The 20,871-nt window shown below is 42.0% G+C and overlaps 1 protein-coding gene across 1 annotated transcript in view; it reads left to right on the forward strand.

The window, feature by feature from the left end:
• The window catches only part of LOC105278912 (discoidin domain-containing receptor 2), a 74,852-nt gene that overhangs the window by 15,451 nt on the left and 38,530 nt on the right, over positions 1 to 20,871 (forward strand). Inside the window, exon 2 of the mRNA XM_011338358.3 lies at positions 19,019 to 19,153. Within this exon, the coding sequence (XP_011336660.1) occupies positions 19,063 to 19,153 (91 nt within the window). The 5' untranslated portion in view covers positions 19,019 to 19,062. The remainder of the gene's footprint in view (positions 1 to 19,018; positions 19,154 to 20,871) is intronic.

The raw sequence follows: 20,871 nt of genomic DNA on the forward strand, positions 1-20,871 counted from the left end.
AAACTTTAACATGAAATTTCAGAGAAAGAAGAGAGAATTTATAAAACATGGCTCCTTTTTTAATGTATTTTGTATCTCCGCGCAATTGGACCTTTAATCCCGTGAGGTGGTGCCTAACAAAAAATTAATCGCGCGAGGGTTTGTAACCTGTCGTGAATAAAATGTGAGGCGGAAAATGCGTGCGTACAAATAAATAAGATTCTATTTGCGACGCCATTTGCAGTACCAGAGCAGTGCTTTACGAAGAGGCACAATTCGTGACGTTGACGAATGATACGAGAATGGGTATTCGCGCTCGTTGCTGTCTCTTACGTAGCACTTCCCTCGTGCTTTTCTAACATAAAATAAAGTCATGGAAGTGACGACGCGACACCGGCAACTGATCCTTATTAATGTTTATAGCGCGAGAGATATGAACACACGTTTGCTTTTACACAAGTGCGTTTTCTTTTTTAAAAAAAATGGACATAACGATCGTCGATTGCAATCTGAAACAATAATCTCCGCAAAATACTATGAAGAAAACTGTTAACGACCTCAGGTACCAAACGCGCGAGCGTAACTGCAAGAAAAGATTATTACTACAAATCAATAATTTCTACGTTTCGCGTGCAAATTGAAAGACTCGCGTAATTGGGCATGAAAAATTTCGTGAAAAATGGTCGAATAAAATTAAAGGAATTACTTTAACTATTATTATGATATTCCGAAAGGAGGCGCAGGTCGTGACATTGACGAATAGAGCGGGAAAAGTGCTTCTGTGCCCTTCGTCCTTTCGCTTTCTCTCTCATTTCCTTTGGCAGCTCTCTCTCTCTCTGTTTCTCACCATTATGCTACATAATTTAGTACCAACGTGGTGGTAGTAGCTACACCACCATTGGCAGCGGCAGACCACTGCTACCCCACCGTCGAGTTTAACCGCCAAGAACCGCGGCCAGGACCGAGTTGGCGAAAGAGAGGAAACTTGAGGGACGAACCTTTGATCCTGCAACCTTACCTTACCTTACAAGCTCGATTACTGTATTTGTATCACTGGGATATTGGAAAAAAGCTTTTTCTGTTCTATTTCATCCCCCATCTATCCCAAGATGCTACAATTGTAAGTTTACTTTCAGCCCCCCTGCTGCAACTGTTTCCAATCGAGTTCACCTTTGGTTTCCCATGAAAATATCTTATTTCTTAATGTTAACGTGCTATCATGGCTATCGCATCCAAGCAAGCTCCGTCATCATTCTTGTAACGTGGCAATCGGTCGTAGCAACGAGGTATTGATTGCATTGCATCCCCATCAACGACAATAAATTTTGCAGATTGCAGTAAATTGCAGTAAAATAATAAAGATACGGTGTACATTTATTTTTAGACCTCGCAAATAATTTAAAGCGCCGTGCCGTCCTTTAGGAAAAGGAAAATATTTATTCCCATTTTGTAGGGATGGGAAATTTATATCTTTCGCGTGTACTACCACGTTTCTCAGTGATAAAACTAATCATGTGAAATGCCATAACAGCACACGATAAAAACATGAAAAACGACATTAACATTCAAGCATTTACTTCAGCAGCATACTGGACTTGGCATATACAGCAGATAAACGACTTTTCCTTCTTGAGGCAAAGGTACATAAAACGTTATCGCGCGGGAAAACTGCCAACATTAGAAGATTTAATTGTGCGAAAGCGAATTTACTCGGAAAAATTTACTGCCGAATCTTTAGATCTTTAATAAATTCCGTTTCCTATCTCACTTTTCATGTTTCTGCGCAAAAGAATACCGTGCACATTTTTCTGCTGTCGGAAGCAATATTTAGTTTATCTACGGATCCTGCAGGCTTGTTCACCTACGCTAATCGCTGAACATTGCGCGGCGCAACGACATGACTAAACGTGGAAAATATTGGCCGATTTTCAGCGGGAATATTTAGTGGTCCTTCGACCGCTTACCGAAGTTTCCTCGCAGTTTGGGGTTGTGGTACTGATACTTTATCGCGTAACAAATGGCAGTCCGATCGTACGTAAACATTTCAACCTCCCACGCCACAGAATTGATAGTGTTACAGAGTATCGCGGTCGCAGCTGCGCTCTTCGCCTCTCGAAATACGGAATTAATAGAGCGGCACGTAGCGAAATATTCATCGAACCATACTAACTTGCTAAATTCTCACTTCCTTTACATACATTGTGAAACTTTATTGATTTACGCGTATCGAAAGATTACTGAAGCTCTCTTTCTCCTTTCATTCTTCATTCTTCTCCAATAATTAGGTAATCTCTCGTAAGGGATTTAAGTAAACGTTATCGCAACTTTACGGTTTTAATCGCAGAGCGCAACGCAATTTACGTTACTTCTGTGGCTTCTATAGTCAGCTAAGTAGCTTTACGTGACTTTCTTACGCGACACCCGACGACTAAAATTCGAGAGTTCGAACTCGTTTGGATATACTAATTATATCAGAGTCACGGTATCTCGGTCATGTTCGCCCTTCGCTACCCCTAATGCTCGGCGGAAACCATTTTCCCCGGATATCGCCGCAGCGGCGCGACCAACGCGGAGAACGTTGACCGAGCATCATCGACTGATCGCTCCTTCCCCTTTTCGTTCGTATTTCTGCATGATGGCGGCGACAACGGATAATGTAACGGTGCGAGAGTCCGCACCTACGCGTTCACGCGTGGGACCGAGAAACAAGAAGCGGCACCGAACCGATTTGCTCGATCGAATGTAAACAATGTTCAATCGATGTGGCTCGTCGCTTCCTAGCATCATCGTCGTCGTCGTCGACGATTATACACCCCCTTCAACATGCATTTTTCTGCCTTTTTCGTGCAGCTCATCTGTAAAAATAGGATAAGTAAACAAAAAAAGAAAAACGACGTGGTCGAAAGCACGCTTGCCAAATAGTCGACGATTTGATGAGAGAAGAGTACGAAAAGTTCATCGTTTTTTGACCTGGCCTAAAGGACGTTCCTTTCACGAATAAATAGTTGAATATTTCGTCCTCGTAAAATTGCGTGAGATTACAGTTACAGTTCGACGTCGAATTACTCGAATTCGATACGTGATTATTTTACATTGAATTTCATCGACACGGTTTGGAAACGTACGAAAAGCTAAATTGCATGTTCTAAAATCCGGGCGGTCACGATCCACCAACGCTCGCAGCGAGCTCCCTCGAATGCACAGAATACTGCATAGTGCACAGAATAGCGCAAAAACAGTTGTCCAGACTAGGAAGGTAGTCGAGAGAAAGCTTTTGAAATGCATTATTTAAAACCGCGATGCCCATATACGTCTGCTAACCGTTAAGTGCGTCTGTGCAACACGAGAGTTTCCGCGAAAAGTTCTTCAAGGCAGAACGTGGAAATGTGAGTAACGTTGATGGAGGGGAAAAAAGCATCGAGGAAGGGGGAAAGTGGAAAGAGAACAACGCGCGGCGAGGGGGGGGGAGAGGAGAAAACGAGAATAAATGAGAGAGAGAGAAAGCGGAATATTGGACTTTTAGCACCGAGTGGTCCTCAAAAAAGAGGCAGAGCCATATACGCGATGCCCACTTGCCGCGATGAAACGTCAGAAGCCGAAACTGCAGCCTGCAACTCAGGGAGAAAAAGCGTGCGCGATGTACTCGTAACTACAGCGACGATAATGCCACTCCGCGAATGCATCCAAAGAGAACTGACGAAGCGTCAGAATTTCAAAAGCCGCTTCTCACTGAAATACATTGCGGGGAATCGCGTTCCCGTTTCTTTATCCTCCCCTTTTTTTTTGTCCGTATGTGTGCAGTAACATTCTCCCTATCCGCCCGCCGTCCCATCGTACGATACGCCCTGCCACCTGCGTCGCGCTTTTTTTCAAAGTGAAAATGCACTTACACGCGTACGTATGCCATATTGCATGCTCGTCCGAGTGACGAAATGAATACGAGCCAGAGAGAAGGGCTACACCGGAAAGTGATATGCTGCTTTTATTCCGGTTCCGCTAAATCGGAACTGATACTTCCCACGCTTTCAATCTATTTTCCGAAAAAATTCGTAAAGAAACACGAACTTTCGCGAGCGAGAAAAGGGCCAAACGAGCTGGCTCGCACGAATGTAACGAGAAGCGAGATTTATTCGCGCCAAACAATGGCTTACTTTGAGTACACGATCGGCTAGAATTATCTTTTCGTCTCCTCCGCGTTGTTTCAGTCTCATCTATTCGCGGCAGCTCTCTTGAGCACGCAGCAACAGTTTTGTAGATAAAAATAACAACGGACGTATTCTCTCGCCCCTCACTTTTGCAGCGTTGCAACGGGTTTATTCGTTTCGGCGTGAGAATACTTCAAACATCCAAGGGAACTTAATTCTTCTCACCGGCGCGTATTCAGCTCCTCCCCTCCCTGAAGAAAAATCGTGAGAAAATGTTCGTTTTTCGGCGAAAACTTCACTAGATGCTAGCACAATGCGCTCGCGTTAACGTGTTGACTTATCAGCCATTTGAAGAAATAAATATTTGCTTAGACCAGAGATAACGATGAAATCAAATGAAAGCTTTAGAGAAAGCTCGCACGGTACAAAGATATTCTGTAAATGCATACAGAGAGCAACTTGGAAACAAGGAAACGTGACAAATGGACTTACAAGTATCCGATAATCAAACGAAAAAAATTCTTCCCTTTCCAAGGGATCGCATTCGATGCATCGCGTGGAAGGGCGACAGAGTACGTCCGCACTAACGGGAGGTCGTGTTCAAGCAGCAAACATTTTAACACACGTACGTCGTCTTTTCTGTTTGGATCCAATCATCCACACTTCAATACCACCACCCTTTACGATAATCTTCTTGCTCATTTGCGAACTTAGATCGTGTATCTAATCAGACTACTCCTGAAATTCTCCGGTGATAGTATAAACGTTTCGTAGCCGCATCGTAACCGCAGGAGCAACGTTTCAAACGGTAGCATGAGACATAAAGGGCTAATTACAGCGATTAAGGTATTAAATCTGTACAGCTTGATCCAAATTGATTCAAATCTCGTTGAACTAAATCGAAATAAGGACTCGGAGATTAACGGCTTAAAAAATTCACGATAAATGGATCGTCACTTTATGGGATATAGGTGCACGTGCACTTTTCAAAGCTCAAAGAAGACGATAGCGATTTTTCATGGATTGAAAATTTGATCCTCTCCCTCTCTCTCGCTATATCTCCTACGAGGATCTCCAGGGTCACCTATTAAAGTCGTAAATCGAAAACCTCGGGCGGCGAATAAAGCGACAGGGAAATTATTTCGAGATCCCGAGTATAGCCGTACCGGCGTGCAAATTAATCATCGTTCTGCGGTAAACGTCTCGAAACTAAAGCGCAATATTTCAGAGGCGCTCTGTCGAAACCATAATTTGGAAGCGCGAGAGAGTTAAGCGGCGTATACGACGAGCCTCGGACTCTGAATTCGCAATTCGCTATTGCTCGCATCCGTAATTTGCATCGGCCGATGTACGGAAGGAAAAGGAAGTCAGGTAAATCTACCGATTAGCGAACCCACCTCCTATCACCTTATCCTTGACATATATTATAGAGGTCACCCTCCTGAGTAACAAGTTTTAACCGTCGGTCGTTGTTTACTAAAAAGTTATTAACAAAAGAAGTTTAATGATTTTGCACGAATTTTCAGCTGTCTACGCGAACCAAGAACATAATATTGACATATATTACAAAGGTCACCTTCCCGAATAACCCGCACTAGGTTTTAGTCGTCGATCGTTGTTTATGAATAAGTTATTAACAAAAGAAATTTTGCAAATATAGTAGTTATTTTGAATATTGAAAGATATAAAAGACGAATATGTATATGAACGAAGGAAGGAAAGTCATTTAAAGCAGTGAATCGTTAATATATAGAATAGTTTCTTTTAATATAAGTACAAAGTATTCTTCACTTTAACCAAAAGCATAAACAGTTAAATACAAAGTATTCTCTGCTTTAACCTAACCTAAACTAACCTAATCTAACCTGGTTAGGTTATATTTTCCGAAACTGGAGCCTCGGACAGCTCGTTTTCAGCCCGCTTCGCGGGAGGGCGGGGGCAGGGGCTTCGCCCCCCCCCCCGCCGGAATCCGTGCCGTGTACCAGGTGATCAAAATCTGTACGGTAAAATCTGTTACACTGGTTCTGGCGGGGGGCGGGGGCGAAGCCCCTGCCCCCCGCCCTCCCGCGAAGCGGGCTGAAACCGAGCGTATGTATCCGGGGCTCCAGTTTCGGAAAATATAACCTTTTGCTTGTTGTGGACGGCTGAAAATTCGTGCAAAATCATTAAACTTCTTTTGTTAATAACTTTTTAGTAAACAACGACCGATGGCTAAAACCTTTTGGAGGTCACTCAGGAGGGTGATCTCTATAATATATGTCAAGGACAAGGTGATAGGAGGTGGGTTCGCTAATCGGTAGATTTACCGGAAGTCGTAACTTCTTGCGATGGGGGAAAAAAAACAAGGATCCAGAATGCAAAGATGCGCACAACAGTGTTCCATGCATCTAACGAGGCTACGACGATGTGGCGCATTGAATATTGTTTCACTAAACTTAGCGTTTCGCGTAAGACGCGAATACAGGGAGTTGTGATCGATACCGGGTTTGCGAGTGAAAACGCGTATCGCGCACCTTCGTCACTATTTATGCACATTAACGCTGTTGTGTGTTATCCGATTCGTACATCTTCAGCGTATACGGCGCATTAATGATTAAATGTAACTGTGGTAAATTACACGTTGCTTCCGGCACCACTGCCGTCTAACAGCGCAATGACACGAAACGTAATGCACGGAATACCCGGCGTAATTTTTAAGGATTTCTGTATGCAATATGCAATATACGTATTTTTTTCAATTACACAGGGACAGCTATTAATAATTTTTCATTTTGCCTCCAGACTTGTTGCCTCAACAAGGTTTCACCCGATATATTTTTTGATGGAGCTAATCTCTGTGAGGGAGGGAGAAAAAAGTGAGAAAGTAAGATAAAGTAAAATATTCGAGAAATAAGAATACAATAATTTATATTAACCGTATTATCACCTCTTTACTCATCTTGCTCATCTACTCTCAAAGCTTGCCAGTTTGTGATATCACAAGTCGCGAGAGTACAGTCCCTATCCATTAATGATCAGTTTTAACACAACCAGGGTCGCCTGGACGGGACTGCGATGAAGCACGGTGATAGGTATAGGGAGGTAGCTAAGCAAGGTGGACAAAACGCAACGGCGAGACGTGTCGCACGCGTTTCTCGCACTTTATCATAACTCGGAATCGAGCGGTCGGAGGTGCCACTGGTACACGAGGTCGAACGATAACGTATGCACGTCGTTTCCGACTACGCCGGTCGGATACGACGGCGGTCAGACGTATCGGCGTCACTGATAAGCTTCGTTCGATTTTGCTTTATACACTGAAAAAGGCATGGGCGCACGCACACGCACACGCACCGTATTGTTCTGCCGCCTAACGTTTATCGCGTGACTTTAATCATTGATTAACCATCAGGAAAACTGGATATTTTATCAAGGAATTACATAAAGAAACGCGAAGGTTAAAGAAAAGTGAGTGCGCGGGGGAAAACGTGCGAAAGTTTAGATAATCCCGGGGTTCAAGATGTAGTTTGATCATTTTAGACTTTAATAACGTGTATTAAGTACCAGGAAAAGGTTTTTATATAAAACTTTTCCATATCAGAAGGAACGCCGAGATTGAAGAAAATTAAATATGCGAGAAGAGAGAAGCACGAGCACAAAAGTTTAACCGATTCCATAACGTTGAAAAGATCCTCGGATGTTTCATACGGATGGACGTTCGCAATTCACTGTTCCCCGCTCAGCGTTCTCTTTAACGCGCTCTCGTCTTGGACGTTGAACGTGAAATTAACATCCGGCTTTGCGCTAATTAAACAAGCAGTTTTTAATAGCGGCGCAGATAACTGTAGTCATCTTATACGAGATCTGTAGGTACGCGAAGATTTTAAAGTAGTACTGTCGCCGTGGAAAATCCCTGGAAGCTCCTTTCGCATGGCGGTCGCGCCTGTGACGAGGAACTCTCGTCTCTGTCAGAGATTTATTAGATACCTTCCGGCGGGAAAATTCGTTGACAGCCGCGGCGGTGCTCACAGCGAGAAAACAAGATCTCGCGGAGAGAACGCGAGCCACGCTTTGTGGTCCATAAAGGGGTGGCGTTTATCCGGCGTCGTGGAAGAACAACGACGTACAGACGCGGACGACGACGGTGCGGCGATGATGGCAGTGGGGAACGTATTACGCGCTCTTATCGCAATGACATACTTCGCGTATACGGAGGAGGAAAATTGTATCCCTTCAAATGACACGGGGGTTAACCGAACAATGTAACGACGCCGGTGCATCGCCTCTGGTGCCGCTGCCGGTGGCAGCGACGTTACCGCGCGAGAAAGCATTCAGCGTAGCTCGTGTGTGCAGACACGACGTGAGAGCAGCGATGATAATGCTACGGCAACGTCTCCCATTTCGCGATTCCGTTTCCGTGGGGCAAGTTTCGACGGCCACTAAACGATTAATCCGTTTAGCCTTTCATGAGCCCCTCCTTTAAGAGAATCGCTCAGACTCGAGCAATTAAAAACTTGCCGTAATAGCGGCTCATATAAAATACAGTCGCGCTGTGCACGCGCGACGCTACGGGACGTCGCATTAAGAATGCATCTAGGACAATTTTAGCCAGCGATGAGTAAGAACGCGACGAGAATGGCAACGAGCGTTGATCGTATTGGCAGCGCGAAACGATTCGTTGTCACGCGTAAACGCGGGCTTCTCCGGCTGTCGGAGCCAAGACAGACTGACGCATCGGGGGTATCGATATATTTAACGATATGCTAGCCAAGTGGCTAGCAAATGGAACGTACGTCGGTACAATTGATTATGCCAGGGGTACGCGTGTCCACGTACGACGCACGACTACTTTCGATGAGATTTTGCCGATCAGATGCACCCCGATATCGCCAGGACATTCGCCATGTCTTTTATTGGAAACGATAGTTTTGATCGATGCATCGTCGTTCGTGCATCACTTCCGTCGGAAAAAGTGTAGCGCGATGACGAGGAAGCGCCTTGAATATCTAAACGGGGAGTCGCGCCCGTCACAATCCCGTTCGCACACACCCCCGTACATACGAAAAATCGAATTAAATAAATTTCGCGCATTGAATTCACGATCAAGTTGAATTCCCGCCGTTCCATTATGATTCCTTTTACGGTAGAAAGTCGTTTTATTCCGCGCTTCCTGCGTTTTACGCAGATAACGCTCGAGCGGTACGTGCAATATACGATAATGCAATGTACGGGAATGGTTCGATGCGCGTGCACCCGGTATGCAAACTCCTCCGCTGAAATATTTATAAGCAGGATGTTCGTTACCGCTCGTACTCTTTCAGAATAATTAATTACCCGATGGTACGCAATGTATGGCCACGCAGCGATGATTCATTGGTGGACGCGCAACGGCGGCGGTCGCGTTCTGTCGGAAATACGATCTCTCTTTTTTTTCCCGAGGAAAATCCGATCGTTCCAACAACGCGAGCCCGCGCTCTGCCGTGCCGGATAATAACGCATGCTGCAAACGTTGCGCCACGACAGTTGAAGCAGAAACAACGGAACCTATCGGAGGATATCGTTTATCGATACTTTTTAACGTTGGGCGCACGAGGGTGCGTCAGTGATAATGCTCCAACATCGTCGAGCAACGACCGTCGCGGTGATGCAAAGGACCGAGCACGACGACGCGCGCGACGCGACGCCCGCGCCGGCGTCCCGTTTCTCATCCGTTATTAATCTACCAGAAAATGACGATCACCCTCATCGGTTCACTGAAGCATGAAGCTTGATTCACGCTACATCTATGCAGTCATTGGTAGAAGACAAATCGACGCACCGCACCCCCCGACTAAATCTCATAAAAACACTTTGTAAAAAAACGTGATTAAAAGTGATGATATATTGGGTTGGCCAAAAAGTAATTGCGTTTTTTTTTATATAAATAAAAGGCGAATTTTTCATGGGAAACAAAAACTTTATTAAACAATATATTGTCCATTTTGTTTGATTATCTTTTGCCATTTTTCAAGCAACTTCATGATTCCGCGCTCAAAAAAGTTCTTATCTTTTTCAGCAAAAAACAATTCCAACAACGATTTCATATCCTCATCAGCAGTAAAGGTTTTACCATTCAAGGCGTTTTGCAAAGAACGAAACGAATGGTAATCTGATGGTGCCAGGTCTGGCGAATATGGTGGATGTGGTAACATCATGGTAACACATCCCATCCAAGCTGCAACAATTTTTCACGAATGACCAAACTTGTACGTGGTCTAGCGTTATCATGGTGAAACACAACACCTTTGCGATTCACCAATTCTCGACGTTTCTGTTTGATGGCATCATTTAATTTATCCAGTTGACGACAGTATACGTCTGAATTAATGGTTCGATTCCTTGCAAGTGGCTCAAAATACACAATACCTTTAAAGTCCCACCAGACTGATAGCATAATCTTTCTTTGGTGAATATCTGCTTTTGAAGTGCTTTCAGCAGGTTCATCACGCTTGCTCCACGATCTTTTTCGTTTGACGTTGTTGTAGACGATCGGTTTTTCGTTGCCTGTTATCATACGTTTCAAAAATGGATCATTTTCCTCACGTTTCAAAAGAGAATCGCAGATGTCAATACGCTTAGTGAGATGAATTTCTTTGAGCTCATGTGCTACCCAAATATCGAGCTTACTAATGTATCCAAGTCGTTTTAAATGGTTCTCAACACTCGATTTCGGTATGTTAAGATTCTCAGCAATCTCTCGTGTCGTTAAACGCCGATTGGAATCGACCAGTGCCTTTATTTTGTCATCATCAATTTCGATTGGCCTTCCTGAGCGTGGTGCATCTTTCACATTAAAATCTGCAGATCGAAATTTAGTAAACCAATTTTGACACTGCCGCAGTTTTAAAGCATCTTCGCCATATACATCACATAACTTTTTATGAGCTCGCACAGCGTTTTTCCCTTTTCGGAAGTAATAAAACAAAATATGAGGAAAATGTTCTTTTTGATTTTCCATTTTGAAATCGACGGCAAAGAAACAATTGTTAACGAAATCTGGTAGTTTCTTTTTGTAAAACAAGCTTGAACTGTGAGTTGTTAACCTACATAATGAATTCGCGGTTTAGAATGAAGTTAGTTACATTTCAAGACATGTATGTCCATCTATTGGAAAAAAACGCAATTACTTTTTGGCCAACCCAATATGTATCTCATTGCATATACAGGATATCAATTGTGACATTTCTCTACTTGGTGTCATGATTAATTATTATCATAATACCATCAAATTTATAATACCTGACAGGATACATCTGCTTTGAAACTGGAGCAGGTTTTAAATTTTTGAATACAATTTTAATAATAATGTGATAATGCGAATGCTTTTTCGCGTTGTACGAGGCATGATAAATTATATAGATGGAACTCTGTTTCTCACATTGCCGTGAATATTTAATCACGTAAATTGATCGATGAAAACGGTTTAAATGATAATATTTCGAATCTACGACGATCTCACCGAGTATTTATGATTATGTATTTGAAAAACAAGGAGGCTAATACGGCTAATACGGATCCGTGGGAAAGTGCCCGATATAAGCCGTGTGATTCATACCGCGATAAATATGCATTACGCCATAGGAATATACAGCGTCAAATATTGCAAAATCGCTGGAGCTCGTACACCATTATTCTTTCGAAACGTAATAATACCTAGCGCCAGTCAAACAAACACCACGAAAGTTACCTTAGAGGATGCTGTACGTATGTACATTTGTGCTTTTCCGTTGTTTTCTTGCGCTGAAAATCTTCCAGGGGATATAACGTCGAAAGAAGAGGATGTTCTCCAGCTGTATGTGACTCACGAGGCGAAATAAATTGGCTTGACGGGCATGGCTTTGCGCTCTGTATAAACGACTGTCTCGCCGCTGAAGAAAAAAAATATTGCATCACGAATATCAAAAATAAATGTTGAGATTACGGATTACGGATCATTACTTATTTATTTTGTATTACGTTGCAAGATTAAAGCCCTCTCGTCGAACCTTATTGCAACCTTTCAAATATTATACTATATAATTTTTATCGCGTATTCATATAATATACGTGAAATATAGTCCAGAATGAAACGTACGAGCGCGGTGAGCCACATGAAATATTACAAACACATTGTTGCCCGCTGATCTTTGAAATACGCGCCGTATACCGGTAAATATCTAACGCCTTGTACAAACAGGCCAGCGTTATCTCGGGTCGGGACCATAGACGATGGAAGGCCGCAGGACATGCGGCACAGCGGATACGAGATTTTGCGACGTCGGAAGGTTTCGAATATATATATATATATATACACACACACATATATATACGCGAAGAATAGGTGGACGAGGGCAATACCATCAGGAAGGGCGAAAGTTCTCTTGGCACTCTTACGTGCCGCGATAGCTTAAAACCGCAGGGTACGCGATAATAGCCAGCGATAGGTCCACCGGGGTAGGCAATGTTCCGCGGGCTATTCAGAACGAAGCCTCCTGTGGGATTGCGTCTTATATGCGGACAACCAGGAAGCCACGTCGCGCGCACGTGTGTAAAGTGTAAGGATACGTACATGTGTGTGTCGCGCAGCACCTCCATAGCACGATTCTACAGTGAATGCAGGCTTTCGATAATATCTGACAAACCTATTCTTATGATTTTCCCTCGTAATGCGCGCCACGTGAAAGACACACAGGTTCCGCATTCTCTCCGAGAACCGTTTCAAACGTATCCTTATTTCGAGGGCCAGCTTAAGGCGCTTAACATCTTATGCTGACATATTTATTCAGATCTCTCAGATAACGAAGTAAATTGGAATTAGATAAAAAGACGCGATTTCATCTTGGATTTCGTCAGTTGATCGATGAAAAAAGTACAGGGGAGATTGGAGTATACTTAATTTTCATGGCGGGATTTCGTAGGCGTTTATTAGGAGTGTGATTTAGTTTTGAGGGTTTTGCAACAGATGGCTGTAGTGTCAGTTTGTTCCAATAGCTCTTTCCGATAACTGTTGTTTCTTACAGTCTTGACATTATCCATGACATTTAGTAGCATTATAGCAATAGATGCAATAACAGTCGTGTTTATATCATCGTAAAAATCCGAAACAGCGTTTTCGACATGCGTTGCTTTTGTTTTTTAATCAAAAGAAAACTACGGCTGACGGTTATAGAATTCTTGTGGAAACTTATGGTGATTCTGTCCCATCAATTAAGACGTGTGAATACTGGTTTAGACGCTTTAAAAGTGGTGATACTGATGTGAAGGACAAAGAACGCTCGGGACAACCAAGAAAGCTTGAAAATGCAGATTTGCAAGCATTATTGCACGAAAATCCAACAGAATCCACTTCAGAACTTGCCAGAGCATTAACTGTTGATCGTACAACAGTTACGAAACATTTACATGAAATGGGAAAAATTCAGAAAGAAGGGAAATGGGTTCGACATGAATTATCGGAAAGTGCCATTGCGAACCGGTTGAACATTTGCATTTCGTTGATCGCCAGGCAAAAAAAGAAGAGTCTTTTGTCTCTGATCGTTACTGGGGATGAAAAGTGGATCTATTTTGATAATCCGAAACGCAGAAAATCATGGGTGGATCCAGGCGAACCATCAACATCCACTCCGAGACGCAATATTGACGGTTCAAAAGTAATGCTCTGTATTTGGTGGGATAGTGTACTATGAGCTGTTAAATCCGCATGAGACTGTCACGGCTGATCGTTATCGACACCAATTGTACAAGTTGAAGCAAGCATTGGACCAAAAACGACCACCAATTGCGAGTAAACGACGGAAAGTGATTCTTCTTCGTGACAACGCTCGACCTGACGTTGCGTTATCAGTGAAACAAACACTATTAGAGCTTGAATGGGAAGTCTTACCGCACCCCGCGTATTCTCCATGCGATTATTATTTGTTCCGGTGGATGCAACACGCTTTAGAGGATACACACTTTGATAATTTGGAAGAAGTGCGAAAATTCGTCGACGAATGGATCAACTGAAAAGAAGAGTGATTTTATCGTGGTGGAATCCATCTCTTGCCAGAAAGATGTGGAAAAAGTTATAGAAAACGAAGGAAAATATTTTGATTAAGGTATTCATTCATTATCATATTTAAATACATGCATTTTTGAGCAAAAAAAACCCTCAAAACTAAATCACACCCCTAATACATTGATTTTCGTTTATTGCCAGATACTGCAAAGCGGAATTGCTATATTGTGCGAAAGTACAATAAGCTAAGGATCGCAAGTGTACGTTGAGGCGTTGCATGGAGAACGCGAGGGGCTTGCGTATACGCGGCGGCGGCATTAGAATAAACGAGCACTGAAAGTCTAAATGAGGTTCTTATGGGAATTACGGTAGCCTTAGGTAGCTGGTGGCTAACTAAAGTTAAGTAATTTATCCTCGCTACAATTTTCTAGCGCGCAAACTCATATTAGTATTAAACAAGCGATTCATTATTTTGTGGTGAGCCGAGTTATAATGTGATGTGACTTAGTACCAAGTTTTAGTATATTTTCTTAGGCAAAATACAGATGTTCACGATATATTAAGAAAATAATTGTGCAGTTGGGAGAAACGATATCAAAAGATGCTTGAGAGTTTTTTAAACAAATATTCGATCGAATATTATTCAAATTAGAAATATTTAACGATAATATCGTGATTAGGCACATCCGCGCATCTACTAAACTCAAACCGATATCTTTAGATGTTTAAGGCAACCATTCACGTCGACTTGTCCTTTGGGATTTCGAACGTTCGCCTCGTACGATCCGCAAGTTTCACTGACTCCAGCTACCGAGGTCCATAAAATCTCGAATGTATTTTGCAACGGCAGCAGGAAGAAATTGCCTCAGAGTTCTTGTCATTACGGAGAAGTCCTTGGAAAGTACTTTTGAGTCTCGAAAAATTTCGCGAGATCCTCCTTGTCATTTTCTAACAACCAACTGTTTTTCTACGACATCAATTTAGCAATATATAAACGATATCACAGTCTCTGATTAATTAATATCAATAAATTATTTGATTAAAATACCTCGACGAGATTACAAAATCAAAACGTGCAACGCAATGCGATTAATGTGAATGAACGCTAAAGGAAAGTACATGTATCTAAAACGCACATGAAAAGCACAAAAGTTGTTTAAATAATCTAACTCCAAAGATACTGAAAATATTTAAAAAAAATTGTAAATATCACAATTTATTTCTGCTATGTTAAATAATTTGACGTTCAAATTAAGGTATCTCGCGTATAATGATTCCGGCGCAAGGGATAACGTGCGCAAAGGCAATGTTTAATCACGAAATCCGGGACGTCCAACCAGTATAGCTAATGAGGCAAAATGTCTTCAATTAAGTGTATCACAAGGTATCGACATATCGCGTACAAGATAACGAGGCACAGCCGTCATATCACATGATCGATATTGCACTGCCAGAGATCCCTTTGAGCGCACATGAAGGTGCCTATATGTATACAGCCGATGGGACGAATGAGGTGCGTATTAGCAAACATCAAGCGGGCTAATTTAAAATTAACTAATCATTTGCAGATGGATGAACATAGTTATGGCATCACGTCGAAACATAAATTAGCATTAGGTTGTTAATTGCTTACGAGCCGGATTAGACAAATATTATGAGGCTAATTATGTCGCGATAAGCCAAAATGTGATAGTAATACATACATACTGGGTGTAATAGTATTGCTATATACTGTGCATATTTGCGCGGACAGAACGAGAATATCACACTTTGCCCATTTAGCATAAGCATGTGTTTTTCTTAATCATTATAATATGCAAGTTCCAATGAAGAGTTCTTGGCAACCAAAGTATTTTTTTCCCTTTATTCCTATACTTTTCTTCAATACATTAAGCACTATGTGATGCACGTGTTTCAATGATATGCGGAAAACAGTTAAGAATTAATTTTCTAAAATGACTAAATTTTACTAAAAATTAAAATTGGTCGATGAGTCCTAGCAATTTTCTTAAACTGACTTGAAACAATGCATAAGACTGCATACATGAGCGTAGTTTTTCAGTATAAATTTAATTTGAGATATTTAGCTCAACTTGCCAGATAAATCTAAGCTTTCAATGAAACTTGTAAATCATGAAAATATCTCAAATGACAATAGACGCTCACGCTTACGAAATAACACGCGATTACTACATCAAGATAACATATTAACAATAAATTGGCAACGATAAAAAAAAGTAACGTGTTCTTTTTCAAAATAGATTTTCGTAGATTCTTTTTAGATTTTATCACGCGATATTGTTAGCCAACATTCCTTCAGAATAAGCGTAACACATAAAATGACAATTGCAGACATCATAAAGTAATTAGCGGGGCGTCCGTAATATATTAATAACAGATCACGCTTTTCGAGTGATATATCAATTAGTCCGGTATGCTTTGCGAGCCGTTACACGTATAAATTGGTACCGATTTAATTATCAAGTCTCTGCTATTGGCAGATGCGTGCACACCCGGCTTTGATCTAAACTCTCTAACAAAGCAACCGCTCCGCTCGTACGGTACGTCTTACGGTGTAAGAGAGCAAACACGTCCTCCCAGGATGCGCCCAGGACGATGCACGTATGTATGTATATATGCGTGGGTGTGTATAGGTGTGGGTGCGTACGTCAATAATCAATTAAATTATCGGCAAACGCGTCTAGGTAGACGCCGTCCTAATTTGCACCTCCAATGTCCAAATCGCTCTACAGCGATACGACGTACAGGTATAGGACCGACCGTTTGCTAATTATTTGCGGCAGGCAGAAAACGCGATCTAAACGGGCGATATCTCGTCGCGCTCTACGTGCGAGGACCATTAATGGTATTTCGGTAACATCGGGTCGCAAGTGTGCACTAATTAACGCTGTGTCGATAGCAATGCTACACGTGCTGGTAGCCCCCAAGAAACGTATAGGCGTATAGCGGCTATGCCAATGTAACCGGGTGGCGTCACATTGCCTTTACAATCTATCAAAACGCGATAGATCGGTCGCCAAATTATTCGTCAGCGTGACAAAATCTTCGCATCTCCATATTGAATCGCGCACAAAACGAATCTAATTACGTTTGTCATAAATACGATAGTGGTGTTTATACGCGAGAAACATCCCGAAAGGGAACAGAGAGTGGAATGAATGCAATAACATTATAGGAGTGCACGGGCGATGCCATTTGTTCGTATGGTTTTATGATATTAGATTACATCGCAAACATCGCACTTTTTCCATTATTATGCTACTGAAGATTTATCACAACCTGATAAATTGAAAACGAGAACGATAATTATCGCGGAACGATATTTTTGATAATATACTGCCGCGGTAATTTCCGCGAAAAAGTATAGCGTAAAATAATTGTTGAATTAAAATTTATTACCTCATCGTTCAATCCTTCATATCGTGTATTATCATTAATATCCGCTTCTCTAATAGTGGAATACATAAATAAACATCTGTAAATACGTAAATACGGCGACTGGGAGCCGCGATTACATCCGCAGTTTGTTCAGGTTTGCGTACAACACGCTCGCAAACAGAATCCCTTCGTGCCTGCATCAACTCGCGTAAGCGGATTGATTTGAGCCGCAGAAATTTCATCTATGTATAGAACGCCCTATCTGCTCTCATTCTGGAATTTATTTTTTCTCCGGATTCTGCATTATTCAACGAGTTCCCGCTCGTTAAATGTAGCATCCAGAAAGGGTCTATCATATAGAGATTCGGATAGAGTGAATGACGGTAGCCAACTGGTCTCTTACATATATGTATAGGTATATATGCCTCTTTCGGTGTGCGCGTGTATATCAATGTCGCTTTCCCGGTGAATGATAGACGAAAAAATTCCAGGCATTTATTACAGCTAAATTACCAGTCGAGTTACCACGCGAGAGATATTAAATCTCGCGATGCAACGTCGCTTCCGAGCGAGAGAGATTAATTAACGACGATTGATGTAAATTCCTTCCGCGTGGACATTTACGATCCAGCTGAACATTCACGACGTAAACGGAGTCAGTGTCGCCGCGGAAGCTACTTACTGTCCAGCTGCTTGATTTGAAACCTTCTTCCTGACTATTCTGCGATTTCACTCGGTCGATTACTTTGCGTGCGGTTGATTAGTCCATTTAGTTTCCAACGAGGGACAGAGAAAGTTTCACGATAAAAAAATTCTTTAAATGTTTTTCACGCGTTTTTAAAAATATAATTTTACAATTTGATTCGCTCTTATCATCCTCGTCTTGCCGGGTTCTCATGTTCTTCGTGCAAAAGGATACGCGGACGCAAGGTTGGGCTAATTGGGCGGGGACTCGATTTCGAGTGGGTCTCTCTGTGTTTTCTCTAGGCGACGCACGTACCACGGAAACCACCGAGGGCTGACTGGTCGTCCAGGATTGTGCCAAGAAAAAGGAACACGTAGACGCGTGTAGTTTTACTCTTAAGTCGATTAAGTTCCTTTTTACTTGACCCTCCACCTCGGGTGCTGGGACAGAAAATATTTCGAGAGGCGGTTTTAAAATTTCCGGAGCGCTTCGTACAAACGTGACCGAACGGCGATCGAAGGTCTTATCCGGCCCGAAAACAATGGCAACAAATTGGAAGGCAAGGCAATACCACGTGGACCCTCGAAGCACGTCCTCACACGAGGAGCCAAGTCCGTCTTTTCTACTTTAAATATTGATTCCGGAGATTGGCGAAATCAAACTAGAATTCTCAAGAGTTCTTCGGGGAAACTGTTTTGACAAGCATTGCCTAATCGATGCTGAACAGCTGCATGCAACTTTGCAATTGAAACTTTTAATAAATTTTAAAAAAATGCGTTTTATATTATAACGAATACTTTATTATTATGTTTACAGCCATTCATCGAGTGCTCTCATGAAGTCATCACTCAACGGAGAACATGAAGACCGATTATTTCTCGATAATCGCTAGACTATGTACGCTGTTGATGTTGTTCGGTCCAGTCACGGATGTCCAGTCGCTGGATATACGTAAGTAAAACTTGCTTACTTACGTATATGATAGAGGAGAATCCCTTATTATGAGATATGCTCCTAATATGAGATAATGGGGTTTCTGCTAAACTAGTGAGCACCATCTGTTAGTTCCACCACGAACTTATTACTCTTGGTGTAAAATGTATTTAGTGAAAAATTCATTGTTCGTTATTGCGTTTAGCCTTTGCAAGAAAAGATTTGTGAAATTGTGAACATGTCAAAGGAACTTGAGGTAAGTCTTTAAACCTTGTTTATTATATAATAAGGAAATGGTTGGCAATACATTCAGTATGCAATGATAGAGTAGAATCGTAGTAGCAGGAAAATACGCGATTTGTTGAATTGCTTAATTGTAGAGGTTAGATTTCATGATCGCGGAACCGCTAGGCGCGTGGCTCGTATAATGAGATATTCAGGGTACTCTTAATATGAGATAATTATTGCTCGAATATGAAGATTATGTAGTGTAATAAAAAGAAAGAAAATACTACTTACGGTTAAAGAAAAGTTAATACGAATTTATATTACGAAGTTTTGTGTATTTAATTTTTATAGAATCTGACTATGGAGGTTAGAGATACGAGGAAGCGTCGACAGTGGAATCGTGAAGATTTGGCGAAGGCTGTAGCAGCAGTATTTTTATAAAAATATCTAATAAAGTTTTTTAATTGCAATACTGATGTATTTTGCACTTTTAACACCGATTTCTCGAAGTATCTTATATTAGGAGCACACTTTCTCGATCCTGCGTAAAGCTCTTTTTTCAAATTTTTTTAATTTTCAGAAAAAATAATATTTAAATTAGATTTTTCATTTCACCAACCTAAAGCTTATTAAATTCTCTTCAGGATAACGTATTACATTTTTTAATTCTGCCTATAGATTTCCTTACATTCGGCAAAATCGATATGGTATCTCATAATCGGGGACTTTCCTCTATAATTAATATCAAGTGCGCGAGTAGCGGATAAAATATATCGTTCGAGCTAGGACCACCGTGCATGTTTTGCGGACAAAATGACAATAATAAATAAAAGAAACACCAAGAGGGAAAGAAAGTCCCCCGTACTGTCAGCTACACGAGAAGTCAAACGATGTGTTTCCGTGCAAATTCTGGGCAGTTGTAGCTGCGGAAAGCCCATTCTGCAGAGATTCTATCCTTACCTTGCTCCTCCGTGCCTTACAGCCGACGGCTTTCTCTCTATCTCCTTAGCTCGCTCTTTCCCGGCTGTCAAATTTTTCATCGGGAGCAGGTGATTTCCGAGTTTTTATTTTCCTCCGGCCTGCACTACGATGGGGGTGCTATCACTCTGAAGTAATGACTCGCTATTCTCCATCCGCCCGGGGGATCAATTATTTTGAATCTAATGCGACAGGATAAATTGCATCCCGCGCGGAAGACTCGCCTCCTTGTGCGCCGCCCTCTCCCTCCTTCAATTCCTTCATCCCTACTACGGGTCACCGGGCGCGGAAAGCGGAGCGATTTTGCACTAAAAGGCGCGCCGCCTTTGGAAAACAACCCTCTCATTACCCCGAGTCGTGCAAGCCGCCCTGCAGCCCGACAAATTGGTTAGAAAGAGACGTTTATCGATTGCTTCGCATTGCCCCTTCATGTATGTTTTGAACAAAATGTGTGAAATATATTTTCTGAAATCTCTCTTTGAAATTTTCATCATATATTTTTCATAAACTTCGCATATGGATTTCCGACG

The sequence above is a fragment of the Ooceraea biroi genome, chromosome 9 (assembly GCF_003672135.1).
Source record: "Ooceraea biroi isolate clonal line C1 chromosome 9, Obir_v5.4, whole genome shotgun sequence".
NCBI classification, from domain to species: Eukaryota; Metazoa; Arthropoda; class Insecta; order Hymenoptera; family Formicidae; genus Ooceraea; species Ooceraea biroi.